Below are 18,341 nucleotides of genomic sequence, written 5' to 3'. Positions count from 1 at the left end.
AAATTTGTATGGAAAATTATATGGACAAACTAATGATGCAAAATGGCTTCTTTGGGCATACCGAAGGCACCAAAAAAGTTTCAGCCGGATTAAAAAATACAAAAAAATAAAATTAAAGAAAAAAGACCAATTCCGTAGAGAACTGCTCATTTATTCATCGAAAATTCCCTAAAATCATTTTTTTGTGTACCAGAACATGCTCAAAACTATTCTAAACGCAGAGGAATGCATTTTTAATTGATTTCAGCTGATTGCACTCAAATTTCTAGGGATATTTAGAGATTTTTTGAAAAAATATTTTTGCCCGTGATTTTTCGAGTCAATTTTTAATAATGGGCGAGGGGATGGTTGTCGAAAAAAGCTTTGTAAAATACTTGCAACAACCATATTTCTTCCGATTTCACAATTTAATCTGCCTAAATCCTGAAAGCCTGAATTTCAAAAAAAAAAAACTCAAATTTAGCTCTCGGCTTATCAGTCCCAGCAGCAAGTAAAACGAAATTTTGTTTTTTTTGCCCGACGTTCGATACAAAACGACGAACCATTTTTGGTAAGATTTTTTTTTGTTCGCTTTGTGTAATTAATGTATGTTTTAATTTAATCATGTATTATGTCTTGTTTGTAAAACCCTTGAAAATGATATTATATATATATCGAAACGTCGGTCATAAAAAACAAAATTTCGTTTTGTTTAAAATCACTTTACAAGTGATCAGCGGGCAATTTTACATGATTATTCAAAATGGGTCCGCGGGCCAAAAAAAATCACCTCGCGGGCCACGTTTGGCCCGCGGGCCATACTTTGGTCACCCCTGTATTAAAACAAACAAAACCAATTATTTTCGTGTATCTTTTTTTTCTGAAAAGTCCAAATCGTACAACTTGTCGAAGACATTCATAAGAAAATATTTCTTCAAGATACATTTTTTCGAATATTCATTGAAAACTAATGATGCAAAATTGCTTTATTTGACTTGGAAGTGCATGGACAAAATTTCTTCGAAATAAATAAAAACAAAAATAAAAATCTCTTGAAAAAATGATAGCGAAATTTAGACGAATTACTCAAACATAGTTTTCGAAAACGTCTTTGATGACTATTGTTGAATCATTTCGAATGATAGATTTGATTCTAAAATCTTGAAAATATTTTTCATCGAATAATCGATTTTTTAACAACTGGAATTTTTTTATCATTGGAAAAGGTTCCAATAGTTGCTGAGGGAGCGTTATTTTATTACGTGACGCAATTTTTTTTGTGTTTTTTTGGCACTTTTTAAATGAAGCCGGAAAACGTTGTTCTTATTCAATTATAGACATTTTAGTTCATGGTTGCATTATTATTCGAACCCCAACTGGCACAACGCGCAATCGCGACCCTGCCACACACGAACAAATCAAATCAGTTATGATATGCGGTGTATGATTATTGTGTTTGTGTGTAGCTGCGGCTTATGGTGATGAGCGGGCATCATCACAATAGAAAACAGAATAGTTTGGTTTGTTTTTTTAGAGTAAACCGAAGAAACAGATATAGAAGAACAAAAAACAAACATAAAAACAAGAAAACAGAAAACCAATTCAAAGACGGAAGAACTGTGCAACCTAATTGTGAATAATAGACCTTTTTGAGTGAAACTTTTGATTTTAGAGACCCACAACCCAGCCAAATTTGTGTAGAGGGGAAAATTTTGAGAGAGGCACATTTATCCCAGATATTTGTTTCCTTATTTTTTTTAGAAGTATTTTGAGGTATAATTTACATAAATAGGGTTCTAACGAGATTTTGTACAACTTTTTTGAGTTTCTATTTACCTTCAGAACAGGAGTAAGGGGATAAAGAATTTCCTATAAACTACGATATATTTCGTAATAAAATTTCACAACTATATAGAGACCTATACAAACGTTTTGATTATATTGTTTTCAACCAAAATATAGTACTATTCTTTAGGTTATTTCTTTGAAGAAAGTTAGGACAGAATAGTTCACTTCACTAAAAACTCAAACTAAAGTTTTGATTTGGTAAACGCAACGTAGTGCAAACTCGTTATAAAATGTAAACAAATAAAACTAAACTAAACAAATTTAAAGGGAAACTCTTGTTTTCACGCACACAACGAAACTCAAATAAGTCACGCCTTCACAATCACACACACACAAACACTCACGAAACGACTGAATAACGAATGACAAATGAACGTGAAAGGAACGTTGCAAAACTAAACAAAACGTGAAACTTAGCAAGGAAAACAAAACTTAAACACAAAACATAAAACAAAACGAGAAGGGACTCAAAAACAAACTCAAAAAATAACTCCTAATTTTTTGGCAGCGAGTTATAAAGAAACTATCAAACGAAAATAATAATTCAAAAAAGTAGTGTAAGAAAAGTTGTAAAAAAGATAGAAAAAAGAGAAAGAGATACCGAGGAGAAAGAGAGGATAGAAAAAAGAGGAATAAAAACTAAAATTCCTCTAATCTCTCGGCAGTCATAATCGTCGTAAGGAGAAGTGAGTAAAAAAGTCGAAAAAAAAAATTAAACAAAACCTCAACTTTGGCCACACTTACCCTGTTGCTGGATCTCCACTTCCGGTTCCGCCGCCGCACTAACCTGGACGGCGAATTCCGCCGGACTGGGTGGGGGCGTTCCACCGTCTCCGGTTGCGTCGTCCTTTCGGGCCGAGGAGGACTGGCCGCCAATGCCTAGGATTGCACTTTCCCGTCGGATCTGCTGGATCGCTTCGGTGTTGTCCGGCGAGGACGAGGACTGGGGACTTGGGGGCGAGGCGGATGCCGGGTCCTGTTGGGTGACCACGGTGGTGGAGGTCACCGTCTTTTCGTCCCGTTCGTGCTCTTGCTTTTCCTCCGCTGGTTCGTGGGTTGAGTCTGAAGGTGGGGAATTATTTGTATTAAATAAGAGACACCCTTAAGGGTGCACAGCAACGAAGGAAGTTGTTGTCTTCTTATTCGAAAATTTTCAAACTTACGGACCCAATCCTTAAATAACGGGATTGTAAAATTAATCAAACATTGTTGTAAATTACTTTGTGGACAGTACTTTAGGGGATGAATAAAAAAATATTTCAATAGTACCCGTAGTTTTGAAGATACTAAAATGTCTATAACAAAAATCTGGGTGCAAAAGCTCTGGTTGATATGCACCGTTAAACGCAGATCTTTGTACCGCTTTTATTTTTTTTTGATTTTAAAAATAGTTTTTGTAGTTGAATATTACATTATTACATTATAAACATTATAATTACTCTGCCTCCTAAGTTTGCCTTTTTTTTGTTTCCTAAACGCATCATATTTTTTTCCAGGAACTAAAATAGTAGTTTAGGCAACAAGTTGCAAAAAGAGGATTTTTTCAGCACGAGTCGTACATTTATCCAACGAGGTTCACCGAGTATGATAAATACGAAGAGTGCTGAAAAAATCATGTTTTGCAACGATTTTCATACAACATTTTTTGCAATTCCGAAAAACACCCATTGAGTGAAATTTTAAGTCAAATTTTCATGTATTTTGTCAATAAACCATTTAAATCAAAAAAATGTTGAAAAGTGTTACTTTTCAAAACAAGTGCTGAAAAGTTCAACTTTTCAGCACCCATTTCAGTGCTGAAAAGTAGAACTTTTGAGCATTTATTTTGAAAAGTGTTGCTATTCGATTCTGTTAATTTTGGTACAGAAAAATAGGCTATTTCGACGTTCAAGAATGACAGGAAAAGTAAGTAGTTTCACGACGGAATTGCAAAAAAAAATATTTTTTTGAAATCGGCTCAGTCTCAAAGTTTAGGTGATTATTTTTTTTAACACAGAAATTACCGAATGTTCGCGAATTATTTTTTCTGTATTGTGTTCCTTTAAGAAAAATAAATCATTGTTTCTCTACCAGAAAAAAAATGATAATACATATTACATCAGGAAATGGTGACAGGTTTTTTCGTATTTTTTTTTATAATTTTGCATCAGGAAATGATGAAATTGACATCAGTTTCTGTAGAATTTTTACACAGGTCAAATAGGTCAAATTATTCAAAAAGAGGTAATATTATTCCAACAAAATGTTCAACCTTCCTGAATTTAACTTTTTGCCTACCTTACATTATCTAATTCTATTTAACGAATGCAATTTTCAGCCAAATTTCGTCAGAATTTACAATTTATGCGTTGGGATAGAAAAAGTTTTTTTGTTTCTACTAAATGTATTGCCCGATCGGCATCAATTTTATTGGAATGTCGACCAGCCTCAATGACGACTGCTAGCATTGAAAATGGTAGTTTTATATAATAAGTTGCAAAAAGTAGTTTTTTTCAGCAAACGTATTTTTCCTGTTTTTTTAAAACGGATTTTTTTTCTCGAGGAAAAAAGCAATGTGTGTGGGTATCAATAGAGCGTCCAATTTCCCGGGGTTACAAAATTCCCGGGAAATGGTAAATTTTCAACAAATTTCCCGGCAAATCCCGGGAATTTCAAATTTAAAATTTATCGAAAATGGTGGATATTTTGAAAATACTCAAAATGTTCACAAAACTACGTATTTTCGGAAAAATACTAAACATTAAACTTTTTTACAATATGGGTATCAAATGATCGAAAAAATTTCATACAGTTCTACAGTAAAATTATTTGTGAATAAAAATACTTAAATTTAAGTTTTTTTTTACAATATAAATATTAAATGATCGGGAATTTTTCATACATTTCGATGGAAACATTTTTCTTAGAAATACTCAAAATTTTCACAAAACTATGTACTTTTGAAAAATACTAAATAATTCAGTTTTTACTATACGGGTATCAAACGATCGTGCAATTTGCATAACTTTTGAAAGCGAAATTATCCATATTGTAAGCACTGGGCCGTGCTTAACCGAGGTAGCTGAACGAATCATAACCGGGTCAGTGCAAAACCGAGGTGAGCAAACCGGGACATGACTGTATCAAGACGGCAAATAATATTGAAGCAGGGAAACAAACATTTAACTGAATAAATACAATTCAAAAAGTGTTTTCCAGAATTGCGGAAAAACAGTCGTATTCAACTCGTTGCAAAATTTGGGTTTTTCAGAACTCGTGATTAAATACCCATGGTCGTTTCAAAAATTACCAAAATAAAATAAATTTCCCAGCTGCCCTTACCTTCAAACGACTCCTTCGCATTGCACTCCACCCCGTTGATCTTGACCGGGTCGACCTCGTCGATGCCGTTCGTCGAGCCGAGCTGCTGCTTGGCCAGCTTCTTCTCGCGCTCGTCCGTCACCAGCTCCAGGTTGGTGATGGACTTGCTCACAATGTCCGGCCGGTCAATCTTGATGAGCGCCTGCTCGAGCACGTTCCCAGTGGCGTCCTTGCCGGCCTGCCGCAGCCACAGCCGCAGCATCACGATCGACTGCTGCGCCTCGTCGTTCGGGTACTCGTGCTTGATGAGGTCCACGTCGCTGGGGGAGATTTGGAGCTCTTCGGCGAGTAGGACCCAGTCGGGGCCGAGCAGGTTGCAGATGTCGGTGATTTTGATGTCGGCTTTGTGGATTTCGTTCGGGGTGTCGCCGTTTTGGAAGGTAAAGTTGAGGGTTTTGCTGCGGTTGGCGGCGTTCACGATGGCCTGCTGGTCGTAGTTGAGCACCTCGGTGGAGCTCTGGTCGAACTCGGAGGCGGTTTCCATTTCGTCACCGCCGAGGCCGTACTTTTCTGGGGGCAGTGTGAAGTTGAGGGTGCAGAGCGGGGTCGAGGATGGTTCACCCTTGGCGACCTTGGGTTCGTTCATGAACGAGATGCGACCGAGCAGGTCATCCAGGTTGTTCTTGATCTTGACGGGGAAGGTGAGGCGGTTCTCCTTGAACGCGTTGAACGAGATTGAGAGTTGTTCGCCGCTCTTGAGGACGGGGATGATGTTGCCGGCGAATTCTAGGTAGATGACGCGACCTTCGCACACTTCAATGTCGCGGGATTTGGCGATTTCGGTAAAGTGTTCCTGCTGTTCGAGGGTTTTGTCCTCCTTGTCGTCGGTCATACAGAACACGCTCAGCTTGGCTTCGGTTTGGTCGACCCGCTTGGCAAACACGACAAACTTGACCATGAACGGGACGTGCGACATGTACGAGTACAGTTCGGTGGCCATTTTGGTGGCTTCGTTGATGTTGCGGCAGTCCATCAGCCAGAAGCGGGCCGACACGGTCGTTGTGAATGAAACGCAATCGTTGACAAAGGTCAACGGAGTCGATCCGGTGACGTCCTCCCAGACGGCCTTGTTCTGCCCTCCGGTGATCGAGCAGAGCAGTCGCAGCGTCGGAGCGTTGCCCGAGTACTGGTTGATCATGCCCGAGTTGTACGCCTTCGGAGCCGGCATGCTCAGGGTGATTGCCTTGTGGAACTTGCGGCGACGTGGCTCGACGGTGACCACCGGAGAAACGGCCACACTTCGACCCAGCAGAGAGGCCGTCATGTTCATGTCGATCGGTTGAGCCTGCAGTCCAACGCGAATCTTCTTCGTGAGTGCGTTCTGGGGGAAGATGGCCTGCACCAGTGGGACGGCCGTGGCCGACACGGTACCTCCTTCCGGCCCGATGGCGTGCACTTCCTGCCTAATGCGGGACACAATCGCAAAGTAGTGCGGGAAATCGTTCGTCAAGATGCGCGTAATGCGGTTCGTGTGCAAATCTTCCAAAAAGTTCAGCGTGTCTCCCTTGAACGTTTCGTTCAGCACGTCGTGGATCGCTTCTTCGCTGTCGTACAGTGTGTGCTCCCGCCAGGTCTCTCCGTTGTCCGACCGCAGGATGATGATCTCGCGCTCCTTTTCGCGCAGCGAAGCAAAGTGAGGAACCTCCAGAATAACCGGTCTGAAAAAAGCATATCCAAACATTAGATGACAAATCAAAACTTCTCAAAAAAAAAAACTCACCCCAAAAACTTAGCCCCGACCGGGGCCAACTCCAGAATCCGGCTAATGAGCGCCTCACCCTCCATCAGCGGTGGCGCGTTGGTGATCCGGTTCGGTTTCACGTAGCGGCACGTGATGCGCGTCGGTTGGGCGGCCGATCGTGGTGGCACGATCACGCGCACTCCGCTGTGACGGCAACCGCGCATGGCACCACCCCGGGCGTCCACCAGGAACGAAACCAGGAATCTACGACGAGCAACAACAACAACGCGTGTATTAACATGGGATTAGTGGGAGGCTTTGGCTGGCTAGGTCCGCCTGGCGGAATGGTGGTAGTATATGTTACAGACATGAGATTAAAGAGTATGGATGAGCACTACTACGAAATGGAAGAAGAGGTTTTGGGTACAGATGAAATTATTCGGAGATTTAGGTTCTACTAGAAGCGAAAGAAGTAAGTGAGTTAAGAGTAGACAGACAAGAGCATTTTTCTTTTCACACAAGAAATTAAATCTAACTACGAAGGTCAACAACGACAGAAAGCTTTTAAAAAAAACATATATCCTAGCTTTTAAAAATGATTTTAAACATATTTTTTTGCTACAATATTAGATGTTGGCATATCATGGCACTTTGACCTTCAATTACAGCTTCTTAAACGCGTTTTCATCTGAAATCAAGCAATGAATAGCTCAGTTGTGTGAAGTGAACAAAAAAAACTTTCAGCATAAATTTTGCAAAATAATTCGTTTTGATAGTGAAAAATAATAAATTGAATAGAAATTGGACTAGTTCCTTAACCTGCTAAACATATAAAAATTTTAATTAAAAAAATGTGTTTAATAGAAGCCATTTCAAATTTATTTCAAGGTTCTTCTGATTTTCCCCAAAAAAATAAGCAGGCAAAAATTAATTGACTAAAATTTAAATTTGCATTGAAAAAACTTGTAAAATCGATTGTAAACTATTCAGAATACACTGTGTAACGCTTATTTATGCATTTCCCATTAAATGAAGACTTTTTAATAATTTGACATTTTTTTAATTTTGAGACCACAGGTCGGTAAGATGTAAAAGTTCAGGAAAAGAATATTTGCATAAATTTATTGATATTTTGTAATATTTTTTTCATGATAGCATAACTACAATGAGGCATACAACATTTTATGATACTTTTTGTTTTGAAATATTGGAAATTATTGTTGAAATTTGGATTTTTTTTTTTAATTTTTTCCCCCTCATTTATTCTTTTCTCGACCTCAACCAACCGAGGGGCAAAAACTTGAAATAAAATTCATACCAGCCTTAGTAATAAGCTTGAGTGAAAAAGACAGGTTAAATTACGACCCAATTATGTTAACGAAAAATTTAAGTCTCAGACATTTAGACACTAAAATTTAATAATATTTCAAGATCATAAAAATCTTCAGAAAACAAGTACTAGAGATAACTGAGCAATTCCCCCCAAATTTGGAAAAAAAATTTTATGTATTTTCTGAATCGATTTGGTGTCTTCGACAAAGTTGTAAGTATTGATAGGCAAATGAAAAAAAATACCTATTCGTATGTTACATTTTTTCGCAAAAAAAACTGCTACACAATGTTTGCTTAACTAGATTCTTCAATCAATTTTACATTTTTTTCAAAGAAAATTTAATTTTTAAGTATTTATTTTAGTATGTTTTTTCATTATTATTTTCTTACTCTTAGTAATGCCTCAGTAAAAAGCAATAATTGCTCCATACTAAATTAACCCTCTACAACCCAACCCTCTACACCCCTGCCTCTAGACAGGATTCGACCTAAAAAAAACCGCAAAAAATCCATTTTCAACCAACTTTTGATCTTTGATCTTTTTAGCATTGGAAAAAAGAGCTCTTAAAATTTTAGGAAATTTTAAGATGAAGATTTTGTTTGTTTTGTGTGACTTTGCCAATGTTTAAAAAAATGTAATTTTTTAAAGGTCATCTTTGGCTGTGTTGTTTTACTAACATTTCCTTTTTATGTTTAAGTAAAAATCAGTATACAGTAATTTTTATAGTGTCCCAGACTATGTCTCGTCGCATTTTTTTACAATTCAAATGATAATTGTGCCATCCTATAGCATAAAATGTGAAAACAAGCAAAAAAATGGAAAAATTGACTGTAAAATCATGAATAAATTAGACAGGCAAAATGTAGGCGGTGGTGCTAGTACTATTATTTAGCATTCATAGGTTTTATTTCCACTATTTTTTTTAATAAAAGTTCCGAAGCAAAGTTGATCACCGGGAAACGAGAATCTATGATAACTACAAAATACCTTTTCCAGATCCTTTCATTGCCATTGAATTCCAGGGACCGGGGTAATAAATTTAAATTTGTAAACATTGTCAATGTCAGATAAACTTTTTGGGGTCATCCATAAACTACGACCCATTTTTTTAAATATAAGAAAATTTTGATTGCAAGCCACGATTTCAACATTTTAATGAAAATAAGATTGTAAAATGCGTTAATTGTCGAAAATCATTAGCTGTGTGAAGCGATCGACCAAATCTGGCTGGCTGCTGAAGTTCGAAAATATTGAAAGCTGATAAATTATTTGGTTTGCACAAAAAAAAAAGATTTTTAATTAAAAACTGCAAAACTTTTGAAAACTTTTTGAATCATTTTTTAAACTAATGTTCAAACTCAATGTTTTGTGTTTATTATCACTTTAATGTACTTTAGGGGTTACATACATGTAAATCGTCAAAAAATTTCAAAGGTTGGTTTGAGCACAAACTTGATTTTTTTTAAAAATCTGTTTTCAGGACATTAAAATACACATTTTCAACTTTTAACTAAATAAATTTGAAGACATTTGGTTGTATCATTGCCGAGATACAACTATATAAAGTTAGCATTTTCAAAAAACGGGTTCCACGATATCTCAACACTGCATTGACCAAATCGGCTCAAAATTTTGGTGAAGACTCGTTAAACCGGTCCTGTGTGCATGACGAAGGCCGAACGGGGTTCAATTCCCCGGCGGAATACAGTGCACATTTTTTTCGCTAATTATCTTCTTTATTCAATGTTTATCACTTTCCAATGTTTCTCACCATGAGACATGTGTTGCTCTAATTTATACGGTTACCCTCCTTCTGGGTCAAAACTCAAAATTACTTCAAAAAGTTTATTTAAAAAAAAAAGATAAAAATATTTTTAATGTTTTTCATATAAAAAATCAAATGTTTTCGATTTTTGTATTTTTAAAAAAATGCAAAATTTCAAAATCGTGCTTCCTCATGCACACAGGATATGTCTTGCGAGTCTTCACCCCAAATTTCAAATAAACTCTGTGTTCAGAGAAAAACGCTCGCAAAGTTTGACAGTTAGCTTTGCGCATGGCAAAATTTTCAGCTGAAATCGTCTGTAACTTACTTTAATCATAAAATATCTTCATGAAACTGCTAGGAGTGACTGAAGATCATCTTTTAAGTTGATTTAATAAAGTTTCTTTAATATGAAATTTTGTGATTTTTTACATGTTAAGGGGTTACCCCTTAACTTAAATTTCATAAATACGGATTTTTTTAAAAGCAAAACGAAGGTCTAACTACATTTTCATGCTATTTTATATTATTGTTTGCACACAACGTGAAAGCAGTAAATAGTCTTATTTTTCAAAGTTATCAAACGGCTCAATCAATGCTGTTAGTTGCATTCAATAGTTTTACACACATTAACAAAACGACACAATTTTATATGTTAGTTAATTTAAGCAACTGAAAAAAAACCAAAAGAAAAACAGAAGAGACAGCTTTCACAGCCGTGACAATATACCTTTCCCTACACAGTGGCACAAAGTTTTTCTTTTCGACGTACTGTGCCAGGCCACCGCCGAGGGACGACAGGGACAGGTTGCTACTACGGAATGGTGTTCGGTGCGGTGATTGAGGGGATTGACTTTTGTTTTTTTGAATATGAAATTTGCCAACAGGTGCCAAATTGGATCGCGCGAATCAAAGGGATATTGTCGTATTTGAAGGTTAGATTGAAGATTTCAAAAGAAGCAAATCGGGGTTTTTTTTTATTGTGATTCAGTGTTGTTTTGAGAATCGTTAAAATTAAGGTGTATTAGTGGCACGCGCATTTTCACGAAACGTAAAAGAAATAGAAAAGCCGAAAGTCGTAAAAGGAAGAAAAAGGGAGAGAGATATTTTAAGCGCACGTTACGGTTTGTTCCGGGGTTTAGGTTTTATTTCGTGACAGGATTTTTCAAATATTTAGAATGCAAGAAAAGGGAAATTGATAAGTTTTTCAGCGGCAGAGATTTATTTAGTTTAAGAAGATTTGTTGGCAAGAGGGACGCATTTTGGATCGAGCGGTGATGGGAGGAAAAAAATGAAAAGAAGAAAGAAAAAAGGGTTTGTGAGAAAATAATAATAATCAATCAAATTCATTCTAGAAAAATTCACACTATCATCGTTAGTATTGGGATGTTTGCATTTCGTAACGGTTTGCTGCACCCTCCGGCGCTTTTGAATGCGTGCTAGCCTCTATAAATTAAGTCGTGTTTCGAATGCATGTTTGGTGCTAGTAGAATTAATTGCTATTTCTGTTCCAGTAATTTGGGTGGTGGGTGCGCAGCGCAGGGTTTTAATCGTTGGTAGTAACGATGTTAGCTGGGTGTTGTGTGATAAAATTGCTTTAGCTTACAGAATAATGTCGAGAACGAAATTGTGTGTTTTTGTGGAGTAGTTTCAACTAGAAACAGCCAATACAATTTTTAAGAATTTGTTAATAATCATGTATATTGAAATACCGTGGCACAGTTATAAAATTTATTTGGGACCATCCATAAACCAAATGGACACTTTTTTGAAATCGAATAAACCGAAATAACATAAGGGCCAAACATTCAATAATACGCCCTTTTGAAATCTTCAATGTCTCTTAGACAATTTTATAGCAAACAAGCCTTACCCGACTTCATTCTGCCTTTTTTTCGTTTGTTGACGTTTTTAATTTTTTTGGTTATTCAGCCTCCTGTGATCAAAATTGGATTTTACGTAACATTTTCCATACAATCTGCAGATTTTCCGGACTTGGTTCCAGAGTGGCCAAAGTTGTAACTTTTTGGCGTAAGAACCTTCCTTGGACTTATACGAACCCAACGCAACCAAGAGCAGTTCGATCCGACGCTCCGTATTGAACTGATTCGCGTTCGAACAAAACCGTCGAATTTTGTTATACAGCCATTCCACGTCAAACAGGAAGTCTCCAAATCAAAAGTGCTCCGATTTGGCTCAAATTTGGAGTGGAGGTTCTTTGGCCCAAATAATTAGACCAGTATTTTTTTGTTTGGCGATTAGGGTGGTTCTAATCGAAATAGGGTGGTCAAAAAACTTGCGTTTTTCGTCGATTTTCGCAAAAACCACATTTTTAAAAATCATATCTCCGGAACGGCTGAACCAATTTTGGAGCGCCACAATTCAAAAGAAAGGTTATTAGTTGGGCATTTAAGCAAAAATATGTTGAGGTCCAAAAAAACTAGCTGAATATTTGAAAAGGTCCTATGAAAATTTCATTTGCTGATTTCAAGGTCTCGGGACCAAAGAGCCCATGTCTGAAAAAAAATTCCCTGATTCCTTGTAATATTTTACATAACATATCCAAAAATTGCGAATATCCATTAACACGTTTCGGAGATATGATTTTTTTGACATAAAAACTGAGATTTTCGACGCGCCGCGCGCAAAAACGGCAAAATGACGAAAACGGGTAAAAATCAACTTTTTTCACTGAAACTGCGATAACATTAAAATTTCAGCGATGACCTATACATGTCTGGGTACCAAAAGTTGCGTTTAATTACTTTTAATTACGAAAATTTTGGTACACAAACATTTATAGGTCATCGCTGAAATTTTAATGTTATCGCAGTTTCAGTGAAAAAAGTTGATTTTTACCCGTTTTCGTCATTTTCCCGTTTTTGCGCGCGGCGCGTCGAAAAACTCAGTTTTTATGTTGAAAAAATCATATCTCCGAAACGTGTTAATGGATATTCGCAATTTTTTGATATGTTATGTAAAATATTACAAGGAATCAGGGAAAAATATTTTCAGACATGGGCTCTTTGGTCCCGAGACCTTGAAATCGGCAAATGAAATTTTCATAGGACCTTTTCAAATATTCAGCTAGTTTTTTTTGAACCTCAACATATTTTTCCTTAAAAGCCCAACTAATAACCTTTCTTTTGAATTGTGGCGCTCCAAAATTGGTTCAGCCGTTCCGGAGATATGATTTTTTGAAAAATGTGGTTTTTGCGAAAATCGACGAAAAACGCAATTTTTTGGACCACCCTATTTCGGATAGGACCACCCTAATCACCAAACAAAAAAATACGGGTCTAATTAGTTGGGCCAAAGAACCTCCACTCCAAATTTGAGCCAAACCGGAGCACTTTAGATTTGGAGACTTCCTGTTTGACGTGGAATGGCTGTATATATAGATTTTCTGAACTTTAAAAAATATATATTTTCACAAATGGATACTCATGGTCACAATTTTTAAAAATCGAAAAACTGCAAATATTCCGCTAAAAACATATAATATGGGGACCTTTATCAAAAAATCTGTAAAGTACTTTTCGGTTGCAAATAAATTTAACAAGAAAAAATAGGGCAGATTTTTTTTTAATGAAATTTCGACTTTTTCCACAAATCACTTTTATATCAAAAAATCTCGGCGTCAGACTTTTTGGTCATACTTCTTTATGGCTTAAAAGTTGCGAGTTTTTGTCCCCCAAAATATATAAAAAAATCTCGAAAATCAAAAAAATACGTATTTTGGAAAATTGAGTTTTTGTGAAAAAAAAGTTAATGCAAAACCGGGAAACCAATACCTACAAGTTTGCCGAAGACACCAAATTGATCAGAAAATTCACTCAAAGTTACAGATGTTTGAATATTTACGTACAATTTTTGTATGGACAGCTGCCAAAATTGTATGGAGACTTGTATGGGTGAACCAATGAGACAAAATTGCTTTTTTTTTTTGTCATAGAAAAGGTCCCCACAAAGTTTGAGCCAAATAAAAAAAATGGCCGAAATTCCCGATTTTGTAGAGAATTGCTCTACTGGGCCTTCTTTTTTTCTAATCATCGAAAGTTATCACAAAATTACCCCCACGTGTCCACGTGATTTATGGATGGTCCCTTTCAAAGATTTCAACGATTTAAAATTGAGGGCCAAATGGTTAGAAATACTTTTTATTTTGTAATTTTAATGATTTGCAAGGCTATATCTCGGCAACAAGTCTTATCAAAAATGCGTAAAAATTAAAAATTATCTCAGCTTTTCATGTATTTTTTTATTTTATTTTAGAAGAACACTATTTAAACAAATAAAACAAAACAATGTTTATGCAAATGTCAACCAGAACTTTAACTTTAACTCGAAGACGATGCAAAAATTCACATTTTAAAATGATTTTCAGAGGGGTTTTCGGGTAAATTTTCGATGATATTTTATCAAAAAATCATAACTTGACGAAAAACTTAACGTTTGTCATACCCTATAGATCAAAAATGTGGCACTTTTTGTCCACTGAAATATATCAAAAATAAGAAAAATCGGGCAAAGATTGTCAAAATCGCGTTTTTATGATAAAAAAGTTAGTTAAACTAAATGGGTAAATTGTTTTTCCGTGTATTATTTTTTCGAATCATAACTACAAAGCAAAAAAAGTTGAATTTTGGAACGTTGAAAATTTGTTTGGTTCAATATTACCTCTTTTATAAATTATTTTACCTAAAAAATGTGTGAAATTGTGACCCTGATGAATATTCATCAAAACATGCAAATTCACTAGTTTCTGATGTAATCACGGGTCCCCCACAGACCGTTATTATGAAAAAAAAATTCCACCCAAACCAATGATTGGACATGGTTCCTGGACCATTCTGCACATCTAGGCCGAGTTTCAAAATATTTGCCGGCAGAAATTTCGAATACGGTCAGTTTTAGTGTTTTGAGTAGAAATTAAGGGGAAATCCCATGTAAAATGCGTAGGAAAAGTTCAAACCTTCGATGTTTTAACTCTAAAACGTTACTGGTCATAGTTTTAAGTTGTTCTTACAGGTAGCAGAGTGATATAAAACGATTTACCGGACTGACTTAGCCGGATTAAGCCTAAGTTAAGTGACTTAAATCTATAATTTACAAGTTTATACATAAATATCTAATAAAAACTCCTACATTAGGCAATTTCAAGTCAAGGAAAGCTCGATTGCACAAAACTAACATAAAATGGGGTGACTTTGAGCCAAGGGGTGACTTTGTACCAAGAAACGACCAAAGATTGTTTTGATAAACTTGAATTTTATGTTAATTAATATATACAAATTTTGTAGATGGATTAATTTGGTCTATTTATGTTCCCACATAAAAAAATTGATGATATTGCTACGCAAATCTGCTAATTCGATTTAAATAAGGCCTGTTGATTTAAAGTCACCTTGAAGTGACAAATTTGCAAATCATGCGCAAATTTTTCTGAATCAATTCATACTAAATCTAAATAAAACAATCAAAATATTAGTGCAACAACTTTTGTAACGTGGCAAATTTGTGGTATTGCAAAATAATTGTCCTTTTTTGTTTTGAAACTTTTACAAATTTGAAACATACGAATGAAATCCAGAGAGTACTTCAGAAATCATTTAGCCCATAATTTTTTGTTGTCCTGTGTAATGATTATTATTAGAAAAAGTTCTATGTCACAACTTCCTATAGGATTAATATTTCCAACCAATTATGAATTTTAATCATGTATATCATAATAAAATATTGTATCCTATAATTGAATTAAGTGTTGTTGATAAATTTTGATTATCGCTACAATTTATTGAAACATATTATTGATCAGCAAGTACGTTTGCTAATAATATATTCAGCAAAACAAAACTTATTCTTTCCCCACGTGAAAACACAATCACTTATCTACTCTTTTAACAAGCTTGGCATATCTTATGAAAATTTGAAAATAGTATAGTCAAATATGTGTAAATCATTGGGCTTACAAATACTTACATACGATGGGCGATGTATGAATTGTATGTAAGTAGTTGTAGTTGTAGTTTGTGTCCTAAAACTCTTGTCGGGTTCAAGCAATAAGGCTAATAACACTAAAGCGTTATCTATTTTTTTTAAGTTTTTCGTGATTATTTAACTATTTACGGCATTTTGTTGGCAAATGTTGGGTGAGTGCAACATAAACTATGAACAATATTTGCAACGATTAAACCTTACAATTCAAGCCTATCGAGCTTGTAGTTAAGCTGTATAGCTATTATGCAATCGTAAAGTTGGTACAAAGTTACCCCTTGGCTCAAAGTCACCCCATTTTATGTTAGTTTTGTGCAATCTAGCTTTCCTTGACTTGAAATTGCCTAATGTAGGAGTTTTTATTAGATATTTATGTATAAACTTGTAAATTATATACTTAAGTCACTTAACTTAGGCTTAATCCGGCTAAGTCAGTCCGGTAAATCGTTTTATATCACTCTGCTACCTGTAAGAACAACTTAAAACTATGACCAGTAACGTTTTAGAGTTAAAACATCGAAGGTTTGAACTTTTCCTACGCATTTTACATGGGATTTCCCCTTAATTTCTACTCAAAACACTAAAACTGACCGTATTCGAAATTTCTGCCGGCAAATATTTTGAAACTCGGCCCAGAGGTGCAGAATGGTCCCAGGAACCATGTCCAATCATTGGTTTGGGTGGAATTTTTTTTTCATAATAACGGTCTGTGGGGGACCCGTGGTAATATTACACATTTTTTTTGACACACAATCTGTCACCATTTCTTGATGAATATTACAATAATTGTTTTTTCTTTGTAACAACTTTGTCCAAGCCAAGAGACTTGCATGGTGAAACCAATGAAATGATGCAAAATGGCTTAAGGAGCTATTACACTACGGCAAACAAACTCGCACTTTTTGACAGTTTGCCAGTTTGTCTGGATTTCATTGTACAAACGTCAGTCTGCATATATTTTTCCTTGTTTGCGAGTTTGGCAAACTGTCAAACACGAAAAAGTGCGAGTTTGTTTGTTTGTTTGCAGTAGTGTAATGGCTCCTTTATTTGGACCTAAGAAATCAATGGACAAAATTCCAAATCAAAAAAATACAAAATTTAAATAAAAAATCTCGAGTTGCAATCAATTGATAGAAAAAAAGAATATTGATGGCAAATTGAACTTAAAACTTTCAAAATATTTTTATTTTTTTTCTTTCTATTCAATTTAACTGATTCTCCTTTTTTCCGAAATATTTCTAAAATTATATCTTTGAATTTTAAAATACAAGAAAATTATTTGTTTAACATGCAAGCAAAGTGCCGTAAAATTAAATTGGTGTTTGAATTGAAATTATATAATAGAATAATAAGCAAAAAAAATTATTCCAACAAGATTATACGACAAAGCAACAGTTAGGGATAGTTATGGCTCGTGATTTCATGATTCATTACACATGTTGTAACACTGTGTCAACAAACACGCACTCTAAATGGACTCATTATAGTTTACCGGATCAATAGTGTCCTTCTATTGGTGTTTGGGTGGGGTGGATGTTATTATGTTCAAAGTGGTAATAATTATGAGTGGGTGGCGATGTTATGATTTGCGTATGGCACATACACACACAAGAAGAACAAGAACGACGAGAGCGGGTATGAGCAAAAAGGGGGAGAGGGAAAAAAAGAGAAACAAACAAGAGCCTAAGTAAATGGTGAGCTGTACACTTGCTTTTTTTTTGCTTGACGAGCGCGCGCGCGTACGCACGATTCATGATGACGAGTAGTGAGTAGTGGCGGTGATTTTGTGAATGAATGATTGCGCACACACACACAGAGCAAGAAATCCAACTTACCCGACGTGAATCGGCTTCCGCGTGATGTGCACGTTGTCGGTCACGGTAATGTCCAGCGGGTTTGGGGTCGATTCCCGCGGGGCACTTCCCATCGTGTGATACTTTTCCGCGCTCGAGATGATCTTCTCGAGGTACTTTTCGTCCTTCATCGGGTCGATGCTCATGTTGGTGATGTTGGTGTCGTCAAACTGCTTGTTCTCGTCGCTGGTCATGTAGTTGTACTGCTGCTGATCGGACATGATCGGATCTTCGCCTGCTGGTGGCCGGCGTTTTTTTTTTGTTGATTTTTCCGAGTGCGCGCGGGGGAGGTACCGAGAAATGGAGAGAAACAGAAAGTAGAAGGAAAAATGTGAATAAGTGAACACTTCCTTTTGCTGGTTGGCACCGCTGCTGCTGCTGAATATGTACACACTTATGATTGGTTGGAATTTATTGGAATGAGCGAGAGAGCGAGATACAGAGTAACAGTGAGAGTGACGAGCACAAGCAACGAGTAGAGAAGAAAAAATCAATTACTTAACTAGCATCTACTTTAGCGCACTA

The 18,341-nt window shown here is 36.1% G+C and overlaps 1 protein-coding gene and 1 long non-coding RNA gene across 11 annotated transcripts in view; one reads left to right on the top strand and one right to left on the bottom strand.

Moving 5' to 3' along the window:
- Positions 1-18,341, bottom strand: part of LOC120422628 (ankyrin-3) — a 143,290-nt gene that overhangs the window by 20,113 nt on the left and 104,836 nt on the right. For 7 of the 10 annotated variants that reach the window (XM_039586185.2, XM_039586165.2, XM_039586134.2 and 4 more), the window contains 5 exons: positions 17,799-18,054; positions 10,697-10,819; positions 6,908-7,132; positions 5,149-6,845; positions 2,572-2,889 (listed from right to left, as the gene is read on the bottom strand). In XM_039586185.2, coding sequence (XP_039442119.1) covers positions 2,572-2,889; positions 5,149-6,845; positions 6,908-7,132; positions 10,697-10,819; positions 17,799-18,054 — 2,619 coding nt within the window. The remainder of the gene's footprint in view (positions 1-2,571; positions 2,890-5,148; positions 6,846-6,907; positions 7,133-10,696; positions 10,820-17,798; positions 18,055-18,341) is intronic. The other 3 variants (XM_039586159.2, XM_039586171.2, XM_039586177.2) reach the window with 2 other exon arrangements.
- LOC128093127 (uncharacterized) overlaps positions 1-18,341 on the top strand; it is a 126,496-nt gene that overhangs the window by 25,248 nt on the left and 82,907 nt on the right. The gene's annotated exons all lie outside the window — the stretch shown is intronic.

This window comes from Culex pipiens, chromosome 2, assembly GCF_016801865.2.
Source record: "Culex pipiens pallens isolate TS chromosome 2, TS_CPP_V2, whole genome shotgun sequence".
Lineage (NCBI taxonomy): Eukaryota > Metazoa > Arthropoda > Insecta > Diptera > Culicidae > Culex > Culex pipiens.
The sequence above is the reverse complement of the archived record's forward strand: the minus strand, read 5'-3'. Positions and strand labels throughout refer to the sequence as shown.